The sequence below is a fragment of the Acipenser ruthenus genome, chromosome 24, assembly GCF_902713425.1.
Source record: "Acipenser ruthenus chromosome 24, fAciRut3.2 maternal haplotype, whole genome shotgun sequence".
Taxonomy (NCBI): domain Eukaryota; kingdom Metazoa; phylum Chordata; class Actinopteri; order Acipenseriformes; family Acipenseridae; genus Acipenser; species Acipenser ruthenus.
This window is the reverse complement of record NC_081212.1, coordinates 29456902-29470816: the sequence shown is the minus strand read 5'-3', so window position 1 is coordinate 29470816 and position 13915 is coordinate 29456902. Positions and strand designations below refer to the sequence as shown.

The 13915-nt window shown below is 43.1% G+C and overlaps 1 protein-coding gene across 5 annotated transcripts in view; it reads left to right on the top strand.

Annotated features, from left to right (window-relative positions):
- Nucleotides 1-454: 454 nt before the first annotated feature.
- Nucleotides 455-13915, top strand: part of LOC117429828 (multiple C2 and transmembrane domain-containing protein 2-like) — a 48154-nt gene continuing 34693 nt past the window's right edge. For 3 of the 5 annotated variants that reach the window (XM_058999192.1, XM_034049683.3, XM_034049682.3), the window contains exons 1-4: nt 455-631; nt 8108-8696; nt 10054-10116; nt 10505-10613. In XM_058999192.1, coding sequence (XP_058855175.1) covers nt 8190-8696; nt 10054-10116; nt 10505-10613 — 679 coding nt within the window. In that variant the 5' untranslated portion in view covers nt 455-631; nt 8108-8189. Of the gene's footprint in view, nt 632-938; nt 1012-8107; nt 8697-10053; nt 10117-10504; nt 10614-13915 lie in introns of those variants that run through there. The other 2 variants (XM_058999191.1, XM_058999193.1) reach the window with 2 other exon arrangements.

Genomic DNA, 13915 nt, shown 5'->3' with positions numbered 1-13915 from the left:
TCAGGATAATATCTGGGTCAGTGTTTACCCTCTAACAGCTGGGTCAGTGTTTACTTTAACCCTTTAAGAGCTGGGCCACTTGCTGCTTCTTGTACTTTCAGGATCTTTTAGTAAAGCTATAGTCTTTTAAAGTTTATTTGATTTGATTTCAAATGCAGTGTATGTGCAGCAATAAAAGATCATGGCAAAGTTTTATTTTATTTTTAATTTTTTTTTAATAAATGGTCACTGGAACTAGAAACTGGAATGCATACACTTTAACTGGTTTCTCACTGGGTACCCAGTATACATGAATCCCAAACACCGTTTGACAGCTATTATATTCAATTAAGAGTGTGCATCATTTATAATTCTACAGTAAAGGGGGACCACTATGATAAGTTTTCAATAATAACAATGACAATAGTCAAACCTGTTCCTGTCGTTTTTCTGTCGGTATAATAAACCTCTCCTGTGCTTGCGTTGGAGTAGTCCCGCCCCTGACTCGTTTAGCCTGGTGCGCTGTGTACGAGGAAGTCTTCAGTCGAGGGTGTACTGACGCAAAGTGTTTGAGATACTTTTGACCGGCATTAAACTGAAGTTTTGCAGCTGGATTACCCGTCTGAAGAGGATGAATCAATCCGAGAAACGGGTAAGAACGTAAACTTAGTATCATTTGAAACTTGATAAAGTAAAATACATCTTTTGCATCTACGTAAAACAGCATACGTGCATTGTCAGGTGTGCTACTGTGTTTTTGGTCTTTTTTTTTCATTAGTTCTTTTTAGCGAATGCGCTTTCCGTTTTAGTTTCAAAATAAATAAACAAAATAAAACACATTTATTCATTTACTTTCAACTTTTGTCCACGTAATATCAGTGACAGAGCATGAAGGAAAGTTTCACAAACACCGTGGGAAGTAGTTGGCTCTGACTCCCCTTGGTCGTTGTTTGCTTCAATGGGTGCGCTGTTACATTGCTTTGATGTGCGCGTTTTGATTTAGGTATAAAGGTGAGGCGTGCGTGGAAACAGGTGAGTGGAAATGCATTGGGCTGCATGAACCACGATGCCTAGCCAGACACTGGAAGTTAGTCATTCTTAACAAGGCAAAGCCAGGACCGAAAGGCTTTTTGTACCAGACATGTTAAGGGTTTCAAAGCCTGCAGTACGTTTCAGCCCGTAATGCCACTTGGGTTTATAAGATCTGTTGCAGAAGCTGTGGACCAGTGGTCCAATTAACTCGTTTCCACCTGCAGTAGCTAGCTATCGATTTGAACCAGGCGAATGCTTTTTATCTGCTCTTCAAGGTGGAGGCTATGATTACACCTTATGTTTTACCATTAACAAACAGACACATTCTGTAGTTACAGAGTGTTAAAGTAGTTTTGCTTTTTTTCTGAAAAACCCCCAAACTCCCCATGCTGATGAGTTGTGTGTCTCCAGTAACGCCCCTGGAACGATCAGAACTGGTGATTCCATGTCTTCACTGTGTCAGGTTAGGTTATCGGTTTTGTTTAAAGTACAGTAAACATCCTAATTACTGGCATGTCCTCCCATGACAAGGCCCTCCTCATTATATCACTGCTTGGTAACACTGATACTGTAATGGGACTCTGTCTTATACACATGGCCCATACAGGTTGTCTTTGCCACTAGTAGTGTTGTTCTAATGCAGAAGATCAGTAAACATTGCAATTGTTTTAATTGTGTGAAACAAAGACACTTGTATGTTAAATCATTGTAAATCTTGTTGAACACTGTGGCTGGCTTGACAGACCCCCGATTAGCACTGATCCTGAACTCGCTGGTGCTGTTTCAGGTAACGTATTCAAGACTAGTGCTAATCGGGGTCTGTCAGAGGCACTGCTAAGAATGCCTTGTCCCAGTCTGAGCTCACTGGATGCCTCTCCGTGTGCGGTGCACTATGTGCACAGCTTGGTTTGAGAGAGTCACCGCTTGCTTGTGCACAGCTTGGTTTGAGAGAGTCACCGCTTGCGTGTGCACAGCTTGGTTTGAGAGTCACCGCTTGCGTGTGCACAGCTTGGTTTGAGAGAGTCACCGCTTGCTTGTGCACAGCTTGGTTTGAGAGAGTCACCGCTTGCTTGTGCACAGCTTGGTTTGAGAGAGTCACCGCTTGCTTGTGCACAGCTTGGTTTGAGAGAGTCACCGCTTGCTTGTGCACAGCTTGGTTTGAGAGAGTCACCGCTTGCTTGTGCACAGCTTGGTTTGAGAGAGTCACCGCTTGCTTGTGCACAGCTTGGTTTGAGAGAGTCACCGCTTGCTTGTGCACAGCTTGGTTTGAGAGAGTCACCGCTTGCATGGCAGCTTGATGATGAGTCACTGCCATCCCCATGCAGATGGCTGGGAGGAAGACCAGTGAGCCAATCCTGGGCTAGCTGGAGCTCAGAGAGTGTCCACTGGATTAGCAAGCAATTAATTACAGGCAGGAACCACACGATTTACAGACCCTTATTCATCATGCAACAGGGACGGGGTTTCGTTCCATGCATTTCTACAGGATGTTGTTCCTTTTGGATGTGTGACCCTCTGTTGACAATCTCTGGTAAATATTGTGGACGCCCCTGTCAATGCTGTACTGCTGGAAATGGTTTGTTGAGATTAAGATTTGTACAAACTACTCTGAACTCTTATGGGTTTTGGGTATTCTTTTTTTTCTTGCTGTTTTTTCTACTGTTCAGGGTGTGGTGTGTGTGCGTGCGTGCGTGCGTGCGTGTGTGCGTGTGTGCGTGCTCGCTCGTCCATCTGCTCACAATGGGATTTGTGTCTGTTTGTGTTGTTCAGAGGGCATGAGATTTCCACCCCAAAGAAAACAAACTAAAACATAAGAACATAAGAAAAACAGCAATGGTGGAGGCGTGTGTTGTGGCTTAATAAGGATGTAGTGATAGCATCTGTTTATTTGCGTCTTTGTTTTTTTTATTTAGTGTTTTGTTTTCCATTTCAGTGCCCCTGCGCTTTTTGTGTTGGCCAGTCGCAGTACAATGGAAGCCTCCTCTATCACATGGCAGTTTATGCCTTTCCATCTTTTTATTGTGAGCTTAATTACACACCTGAGCTTAATCAGGAACAGCATGCACCTTTTGTACAGGTAACTCACAGGAAAACCCGCACTGGCTCAAACTGCTACGCAATGGGAGTCTTGCATTATTACCTGCCTGTGCACCGTGATTGTTTGGATGCACGGATCTATATGCAAGGAACCTCCAGAATGCGAACACACAGTTTGGGAGCACTGTTCCCCGAAGGGGCTTTGTGATTCCTAGTTTCTGTAGTGTCTCGAGCTCCTAATTGTATTTAACAGCTGGAGTTAAGAATCTGTCTTTGAGTGCAGGAAATAGGATAGTCTTCAGTTTCTAAAATTGGAAAGTTGTTGTTTTTCCTTCTGATAAGCAAACCTGGACCAGGGGAGTTAATAATTTAGAGCTTAATTCAATGTTTAAATATTCAAATGTTGTCCGGTGTTTAAACATTTAAGGTTTTGTTTGTCAAAAACATGCATGATGCAGTATCTATAGTACAGTATGTTTTCAGAGCATTGCTAATGTTATTTTCTTATTCAATATTGATTCATTCTTTTCTATGTAAACATAGAAAATGTTTTCTGCTGGAGAGGCTCCCTGGATGGGTTTGACAAGACTGTTCAATTTAAGAATCTAATTCTTCTTATTTATTTCTTAGCAGACACCCTTATCCAGGGCGACTTACAGTCGTAAACAAAAATGCATTTAGATTTTGAGATTTTCATGGAGTAATTAAGCAGGCCACTTGCCTTGTGTGTGTTTGTTCCTTTTAGTTCTGATTTAATATTGCGGTTTGTTTTTTGTCGTTTTCCATTTCCTGTTCATAAAGTGGCTCTTTCCTCCTGCAGCAGTGCTGGGATGTTTCACACAGGATGTTTGCAGTCCAGGGTTCTTCCACACTTGTTAGATCGAAAACAATTTCTTTCTGGGAAGGGTGACTTCTAAACACGGAGAGATATAAATACCACAGCTGTTTCCATTGACAAAGAGCCCTCGTTCACTTTGCACTTTTAAAGACAAAACAGATACATCAAAGAGCTGGCATGTAATGTTGGGAAGCTGCTTTTCAGAGCCAACATACTGGTAATGTAGAATCTGAACAACAACTTCAACTCAAAACAGGTTGTACTGGAGTGATTTTCCTTCATCATCTTGCTAAGTTGAGATGGTCTCTCGGGCTGTGTTATAAAGTAAGGGGCTGGCAGATCAGTGCTTCACCAAGACTGTAGTAGGGTCGTTACTCATGACGATTGTTCAGCCATCCTAAACTCTGCGACTTGAACTCAGCTAGGCCTAAGCTGGCATAAGGCTAGGCACCAGACACTGGGGCGTTGTTGTCTTCTTCACATTGTCGACTGCAGCTCGGGCATGTGCAGGCATTTGCTTTACTCAGCTTGATGGTTTTATAATGAAAACAGAATGTTCTGTGGTTTCAGGCAAATATTCAAAGTGCTGTCGGGAGAAGAGGGGGAGTATTTCTTAACCCCCAGATTTCTTGACATGCATTTCTTAATTTGGTTTTAACCCCGTGGGTGCTGGGTGAGGGGTCAACTGCACAAAAACAAGAGGAGCGTCTCATCTATAGAAGTGATAATCCGAGCATCTTTGCACAGTTACAGTATGCAACGACTACGTGAAGGCTTACAGCTTACAGAAAGAGCAGCTGAGAAGAGAACCACTTTCAGGAATATTTTGTACACGGTGACTGTAGATCAGTTACGAAAATACTGAACTGCCAGCAATACATACAATATACAAGTGTATACTGGGAAACCTTTCCAATACTGTACTGTAGGATTGTTCCAAATTCTTACTGGCACTGATACAGAGAATACGCAGTCGTATGGTTTGTATCAATAGAACTATCCAAAAGTGGCTGAGATGCAGACAGACAGACCTGCACTAATACACACACGTACAGATCTGTCTCCATGATGTTGTGTTTACAGTTCTGTACTGCATGCTCTTGGGTGTGTACCCAATGTATGTACTTCCTGCCTGTGACTGTATGTCTAAAGGGGGTGGAGGTTGATGATGTCTGTGATATACAGTAGGATATGCTCAATGTACAGATAAGGAGGCTGATGGAAGCACTTGGGCAACGTAGTTACTGAAAGGATGGGAAGAAGACTCCACTTGTATAGCAGTTTCACCCATTCTAGCTGTTGTTATGAGCTTGGTTAGCCACAGTATATAGGTAACAAGCTCAGGTGTGTTTTATTAAAGCAGGAATGGATCAAACTGCTGTACAATGGGAGTCTTGTTTTCATTCCTGTACTGTAGACATGGGAGCTGATGCATCCTGTGTTTCAAACCCAAGTGTATTCCATCATTTCTTGAAGCGGAACAGCTATGTGATTAGACTGTCCTTAGACTCCTCCAGGCTGCTGTCAAAATTCATTGATACATTATGGAGATTATTTCTCGCTCTGAAGCGAATGCTGAAAGATGCCCGAATGATCCCACTTGAGTGTGAAATGAATCCTAAACAGATCTACTGTGCCCCCAGGGGTGTAACACGGGATCCTAAACAGATCTACTGTGCCCCCAGGGGTGTAACACGGGATCCTAAACAGATCTACTGTGCCCCCAGGGGTGTAACACGGGGCCAGATATGTCAAGGTCTTTTACACCAGTGTTTATACTTGACTTTGACTCCTTATGTCATGGGGGAAGCCATCAGTAGAGAATCAAGGCCAGTGATTTACTGGGACCCACAGAGTTCTTGTTACTCCCACAGGCAGTGTTGGTCATTTGAGACACTCCACTGACGGGCCTGTGCCAGAATCCGCATGACTGAGAGTCTGTTAGTGTCCGCTGCTCATCCCTGCCTTAATCTGCATTGCCTTCCCATGTGTTGTGCAATCCAGCTCAGTACTATGACACCCTGCCATCCTGTGCATGTTGAGCAGCGTACTGCACAGCTAACCTGAGGTTGTGATTACAGTACACAGTGTCGAGCAAATATTCCTGAAGAGAAAATTCAACTTTTCTAGGGGTTCTGCTGGCTATGGAGGTGGCCTGTGACTTTCCCTCGATTAGGTATAGCGGTGTGGTGCCATTCTTTCTTGTAGGACTGTCTTGCTTGAATTGTGCAATAATTGTTTGTTTCCAGAGGAAATGAAGATGCAAAAGAGAAAAGGAGATTATATCATTTTATCTGATGAAAGCAGAAGAATACCAGACAGGGTATCCTCAGTGTTCTGCCCATTACTCCACTATTCATCAGCAGCCGGTTTTGAGGTGGTGTCTTCATTGCTTTCCATTTGAATGCCTGAAGGTCAGAAAAGGAGGTTTTGATAATGCATTTTACAGACAGAATGTGAAACACATTAATGGAGCTTGGGCACTATGCTAATTACAGTAAACACTTTTAAAGTTGGAAGGGAAAATGTGTTCTTTTAATGAACCACCGCCTTCCTGAACCCAAAGGCATTGCCAGAGCTGTATCGGGGGACCAGTAAAGATAAATAAAGCCATGCCTGGCACTCCTGTAACTGAATGTAATGAAATTACCAAGGCAGTCAGTAACTCACCACTGAGGGCTAAACACGAGCAGGGTTAATACAGAGTTACTGTAAAGAGCGCCAGGGTTTTCGGTGGATCCGTCGCTGTTTACTTGGGCAATTAGTGCTCGCTTTCCTTCCAAAACCACATTACAGCCCATATCTTCTGCTTATCTGAGCATTTGCATTAAAAGGCTGCACTTAATTCTTATCTCTCTGGTACAACAGTGCACAGTGTTGTGTCGTTCATTATATTAAAGGGATATGCCTTCTACATTTTGCCAGCATTTAGTTTTTTGTTACCGTTCACTAAAGCACAACTGCAGCACAACACGTTGCACTGGTGAATTGCCACAGTACCTACAATACTTCAGCGCAGCCCCATTACCTGCCATCCTGTGCAGCAGAAAACAACATGTTCACTTGGAATAAACTTTGGAATGATTCATCTTTGCCTGCACTGCATGTTCATGCAAGTACTGGAAGTCTTTCATTAAAGATGTCTTCCATTGCAAGATTGCTTTGATGCATGTACTGTAGCTTGTGCAAAAATAAAAATAAATAAAATTAAAAAAAAAAAACACATCCTCCCTCATGGCTATAAGAAATGCTTGAAACAGGATCCCTGTTTCAGGATCCCTGTTTCAAGAATCTTGTGGGTATAGGGAGCCAGTAGCTGGGAGTTTCAGAACCAGCAGGACTACACAGACTAATCCCTACTCCTGAGCATCACTCGGTACCTGCACTAGTCACTGACTCCCACACACAAACGGTATTTTAATTCCTCAAACAGGTTGACTCAGCCAGTTAGCATGCCAGTGAAATACGCTGCATTTTAACACAGTAAAGTAAAACGGCTGTGTTATCATTTCTTATAGGAACTGCAGACATTGTACATGAGATTCAGTGAACAATGGGAATTTGAACACAGTAAAGTTAAAAGGCTGTATTGTCATTTGCTGTCCTGAGTACAGTGTGAAGCCACACATTATTTGGCCTCTTTACTTGTATTTTGCTGTAGTAGATTTACCTTGATCGTATCTGACTGGAGCACTTCCTGGAAACACTGAGGAGACAAGGCTGCTCTTTGATTCCTGGAAGGATTTGCTTGATCAGCTCTGACAGATATTTAAAGGGGAACTTTGTGAAGGTGTGAACCGGACTAGGAGGAACTGAAACACCAATTCCCCTTTGAGCCATGTACTGTAAGCTGTTTCTAAACCTGTTATTAGAAGCAGCTGATTTCCTAGAGCAAAGGGTGTGTGACATGCCTTCCATTCTGAGGCAGTTATCTCGGGTGAGATAATCATTCATTTAAAATAATAATAATAATAATAATAATAATAATAATAATAATAATAATAATAATAATAACAATAATAATAATAATAATAATAATAATAAATACAATTGTTTTCAGTGTAAAACATGTAGTCTGTAAAGAACACTCCACATAAGGACACAGATTACTTCCCTACAAGAACATTCCTGTTCTTTTGTTATAGTACTTACACCTGACCTCATTGACACCACTGCATTTTGCAGACCTCATTAATGTTTGTGTTTTTATTCCCCCTGCAGGCTACATTAAAATAAGAGTCAAAAAGAAAAGGCCGTTTTGACCGAGCGCAGAGCACTTTCCTCACTTTATCCACCGCTTACAATGGAGCCCAGCAAGCCTACCGCCTGGGCCTCTTTCCGACAGAGGGCGAAGCCTCTCTTCTCCAACTTGAGCATCAAAAAGATAAAGAAGAAGGGCAGCATTAAAGCAGAGGTCAGGAAGAAGCGATTTCTGGACCAGAGGATGATGAGTACCTCGGTCCCAGACTTTCGTCAGCTGCACAGCGGGGCTGCCAGCACAGACAGGACAGCCCCGCTCCCTTCCAACGCCACACCCTCGCCACTAAACACAGCCCTAAACAACCACCATGCTGCCACGCATCAGAAGAACCGTCTGTCCATGCCGGAGGAGAGCCAGGCTTGGGGCTCGATGGATTCTCTGCAGACACAGATGGGCGTTGATGAAGTGGAGGGCCTGTCTCGCACTACACTGGTATGGGAGATTAAAAGTGAAGAGGAGTCAAACCGGTTCAGCACTACAGAGGCGGCGGCTGCTGCTGCTGCACAGGGTGAAGTGCCCACGGTGGAGATCACTGAAGAGCTAAGTGAGGTATGTGTTTTAAATGTAAACTCCGAACATCGTCCGTGCCTTTCTGAAACTAATCCAAAATAATAATTAAAAATAATTATAATTGTCTTATTCTTAACCTTTCATAGTGGTCCATATGATGACTCACAGTATTAGTTATCTTTTAGGTTTGCATAGTGCAAAGTATTTTCTTTTTTATCTCTTCAGTTAAAGCTCTGGGTACATTTTGTGGTGCACTGGGATCATGTGCTTGACCTCTTTCCATCAATGCTTGACTGTGTGAGGTACAGCTTTCTGATGTGATATCTATTCCCTGCAGTACTGCTCCCCCTGCTACCTTCTCTTTGTGTGTTTGAGCTGATCTTGCCTCTGCTCGATAGTTAAAGCCAGGTGACACAGCCAAAAGTTTGTATTTTGTATTTTTTGGGGATTGAACGTGGCTCAGACAGAGCTGCTCTCCTTGTTACTGTGCAGGGGCCTCTGTAGCCACTAGGCTGCGCTGCAATAGCTTTCTCATTGGCTGATATGACTGTCCATGTCTGAGGATCTCAGAAGAAAGCTTCAGGATCCTTTTATACAATATGTAGGTCTGTCTGTAAGTCCGTTTTAGTGGCGGTTCAACCTCTGTGTCTTGATTAACGTGTCGCATCTTTGATGCATTATTCCTGTGACCTAGATTTCCGGAAGCTGTTCTCTCACCACAAACACCACTAAAAAAAAAAAAAAGGCTTGCAGAAGAAATTCTCGTCCGATTCTTTTTACTAAGTTTCTGTGGCACATTGGTACTTTGTAAGGGCATGCAAGTTGTGACTGCTGGCAATGATGGGCTGCCAATAGCACTAGCAGAGAAAGTACAGTACAAAACTAAACAGTTTGCAAGGAGCACCTCCACCACTTCTCAAGCGAAAAATGAACAACAAAAACAGAAGTGGTCGGAGTGGAAGACAAAACCCACGTGAAGACGTCCCATCCAGACACCGTACCTCAGCAAGAGACGGGACAGCCCTGAAACAAGACGCTCAAATGGACAAATACATTGTGTTTTACAAGCAGCTTCATGCAATCCTTTTTTAATGCACGCGGCTTTGCTTTATGAAGACGAATGCATTCTTTTGTTTGGTATGGGTAGTCTGTTCTTGTGTTGAATGCATTTTCTCTTTTTTTTAATAAGAGAAGTCATGAGTCATAATACTGGTTTAGCTTGTGGCTCTTGTTAGGCACGATACCTTGGTTGGTTAGGATCTCTGTGCTGAACATCTGCTGCAAACACTGCAGTGTAGCGCTCGGCTAAACCAGTGGAAAGGTAGCTTCTACTGAATTCCATCGTGTGTCCAGTCAGTAACCAGTAAAGGTACACTCTGTGTTGCTGTTTCTACAGGAACGCTTTGAAAACAATGAGCTCGACGTCTCGCAGACCTCCCAGTTCTTTGCAGCTAATTCTGTAAGTATCACACAAGGGAGCTGTTCTTTGGTTTTATGTCGGGAATGATCATTTGACATCAGCTTTAAGATCATTTCAATACAATACTGTTGTTGTGTTTCTAGTGTACTGTATGTACCCAACTACTCCTTTTTTGTATCAGTCACAATTCTTATTTTTTCTATTTCCACACTCAGTATTTGTATTGGCGATATTTTCAGAAGTTGCATGACATTCTCTTGTCACCTGAATGCTCTACAGTACCTGTCCCGGGACTGTTGGCAGTGAGAGGGAACATAGATTATGCTCATGGAAACAGTACAGAAAGAGCGAGCGCATGGATGATAAGGGCTGGAAGTGCAGTAGCAGGCCAGCCACCCTGACTAATGGCACCTCTGCTCCCCTGTAGATGCTGGACGAGAGGGTTGATTCTCTGGCCGTCCTACCCAGCAGGGTCTCGTACGTCTTGACCATTAATCTGAAGCAAGGAAGGAACCTTGTGATCCGGGATCGCTCAGGTAAGCCGGCATGATAACTGCTCCTCCATCACTTTAAACTCGCTGAGCCGTATCTTCAGAGCGTTTCCTCCATTCTTTAACTAACTCCTGCTTTTTGAAAGGTAGTTTTGCTCTATTTTTTTTTTTAATTAACATGGGTTTTCACTTCTTTTAAAAATAATATGCATGAATTAAAGACTGGAGTAAACACTTTGCGAATGTGGCTCCGTGTTAATCGGTCTTCAGCAGTGTGGGTGGAAACAAAGTAAAGCTGGACAAACTGTTTGTTTCAATGTCTGGCGTTTTGAATTCAGCTGTGGGGTGCTGGTAATTGAACAAACGAGTCAAGCTCAGAACATATCTTAACTGCTCAGTTTATTTTGTTATTACTGTGGTATTTGAACTGCTACTGTCAACACCAGGGTGTGGATGTGTCTCGGACATTCTCTTTGCGTTCTCCCCCCCACCCGGCTCTCTCCTGCACTGCCGGGCTCCCCGGCTGTACAGATACCTCCCCTTGACTGTCCCACCCAGTCACCTGCAGTCTGGCAGTGCTCCTGCATCACTTTGCATTGCATCAGGAGATGCAAATGAGCCGTCCTCACCGCTACACTTAATGCAAGAACCACGGGCGCAAGTCTCCTTGAGAGCCTCAGTTTCAACAGTATTCTCTAATAAATCCCTTCTTGATTTCCAAGATCCCTTGCGATTACTGTGAATAAACACACTTTACTTTACCCAGAGTGTGTCTTTGCTCAATTGTAATTAAATACAATAGCAATTTGAAAAGTACATTTGCATTTGAATTGTTGGTGGTTGTAACTGTTTACTTGAAATATGATTCCGTTTTTCTGTGGGTTAGAAGATAAGGCTTGGGGGTGAATGGTTATGTGGTTTAAAGTACAGCAGGCCGGGTCACTGGGCAGGCTGAATCTCCTTGGAATGAATACAGATGTTATTCTTGGTTCTTACTCTGTATTGTATAAATGGGGCTGATGATGGTGAGCTGCAGTGACATGTGTTCGCTCCTGTGGGTTCACACTGCTTATCAAGGCTAACGTTGCATTGCTTCAGAGTGCTGTTGAAGGGCTGTGTGCTTCCGGTTTCCTGTTGTCACTGCTGATCGCCACCACAATGATTATGAGTTGCTGTGCTGAGAGATGCTGTTCTTGCTGCAGAGTCTATAGGAGAGCACTGGGTTAGCCCATTCCGGGCCATGACTGATTCTAGTGTGGCATCCAGAAACCCACAGCTCACTTTATCAATGTCCCAGCTCAACAGCCTTGTCCTCTTCACAGCCACTGTCTGTATAGCAGCTTTCATGACAAGGATTCCAAAGCAGTCCGCACACTGACACACGCACACTGACACACGCACACTGACACATATACACACGTTGACACGCACACGCATTGACACACGCACACTCACACTGACACACACACACTGACACGCATACACACATTGACACTCAAATGCACTGACACACGCACACACACACAGACACACACACAGACACACACACACACTGACACACACAATGAACAATTAAACCATTACTTTAAAAAATGTCTAATACAGAATTTGATAAAACAGAAATTAAATACAAAAATACGAAAATGTGGTTTTAATTGTAAAATAAAAAAACTAAGATGAAAAGCTAGTTTGTAGAAATAGAACAATTAAGAGTAAAAAACAATTTAGCCAAATTGGAATAATCCTTTTTATTTAAAAAAAGTGTAATTGTAAATATAGAAAAAAAAAGATAAAATCCTATCTGAAGTAGCCAAGTGAGTCAACACAGGCCTCATCCTGTCATAGAGCTGCGGAAGTCTGTGATTGTGTGTGCTGTTCTCAAGTGTGAGGACATGCCCCTGGAGAATTTATTTCCACACTAATTCATATATCACCCCCAGCCTACCTGACAGGAATCTGGCTTCTCCCACTGTGCTGCCAGGAAATTCAATATGAAGATCTAATTGTGTCATACATCCAGAAAAGTGTGTGTAACACAAGCTAGATCAGCCAGTGACTTTAAGAAAACTTTATCCAAAGTACAGAAGGTGTTTGCTAGATGGGGAGCCTTTTGCACAGATTATATACAGTGCTCCCTCGCTATAATGCTCTCGGTTATAACGTGCCTCGGATATAACGCTCCTATAGCATGTCCCCCAGTTCCCTATACTAGTGATTCATGCAATATTTCAACAGTAAATACATTACTAGTGTTCAAACTATAAACAACTTCTCAGTCTAACTTCCGTTTCTGTCTCTCCCTTTTGATACAGTATCTGAACTGAAGAAAAGCTGCGCTGGCACTTTATAACACAGACATCTTATTCAGCATTTGTTTTATAACTGAATAAATATTAGGCCTATTACATGGTTATCTTTTTTAATGTATTTACTTTTTCGCTGCAAGAGGAGCTGCAGCTTTCTCCGGGAGACGAGACACTTCAGCCCCGCTCTGGCAGCCGAACCTCATCCCCTCGCCCAAACCGCTCTCCTTCTCGCTCTTGGTTTGCTTGTCTGTCGCTCCGAACTGAACTCCCGAGGCTATTTATATTACTTTTTTTTTTTTTTTGTAAAAAACATAGCGTTGATTACATGGTGCTTTATGCATGGTTAATTTGGCTTCACTATATGTGCGTTATAGATAGTTATTTTATTTTGTATTTTAGTCGGATGTGTGTTATTATGTGTCCCGCGGCGCCCCCCACCCCCTCCCCTGTTTATAACGCTGTTCAGTTATAACGCGTGTCCCCCGAGACCCGCGTTATAGTGAAGGAGCACTATATATAAAAAGCACACAAATCAAAGGTCCCTATATTTTGCGTGTATTTGTTCTTTTAAACCTGGCTTCTCATTTAATTTAAGCCATCTGCCTATTTACTATAGGCGCAGGGGTGGTGCTAATGTTTGCTCATCTTGAATGAAAGCGATCTTTCTAATTCTGTTGAAGTAACTCCCTTTTGAAAGGCTGCCATTGACGAGAGAGCCAGGTGAATGTTTGTGTACACTGCGTGGATCCTGTCCTGTATGCTCGGAATACAGCTGAGACTGGGTACTGGCATAGCAAATATAAAGTGCACAGTGAGGGGGGCAGCATGCGAAGCAGCTTGGGATTGTCAGCAGTGTGTGCAGTGTGTGGGCGAAATGCATTTACTGTATGTGCACGGCTCCCAACAACTGAGTCTAAAGCAACCCAACGGCCTGTATTGAAAGAAAGCCCCAAACCTTTCTGGAGCCTTTTTAATGCACATTGGATATCCAGTGAGGAGTCTGGGACCTCCAACAGCCCTGTCTAGGCTGGGAAAAGGGGT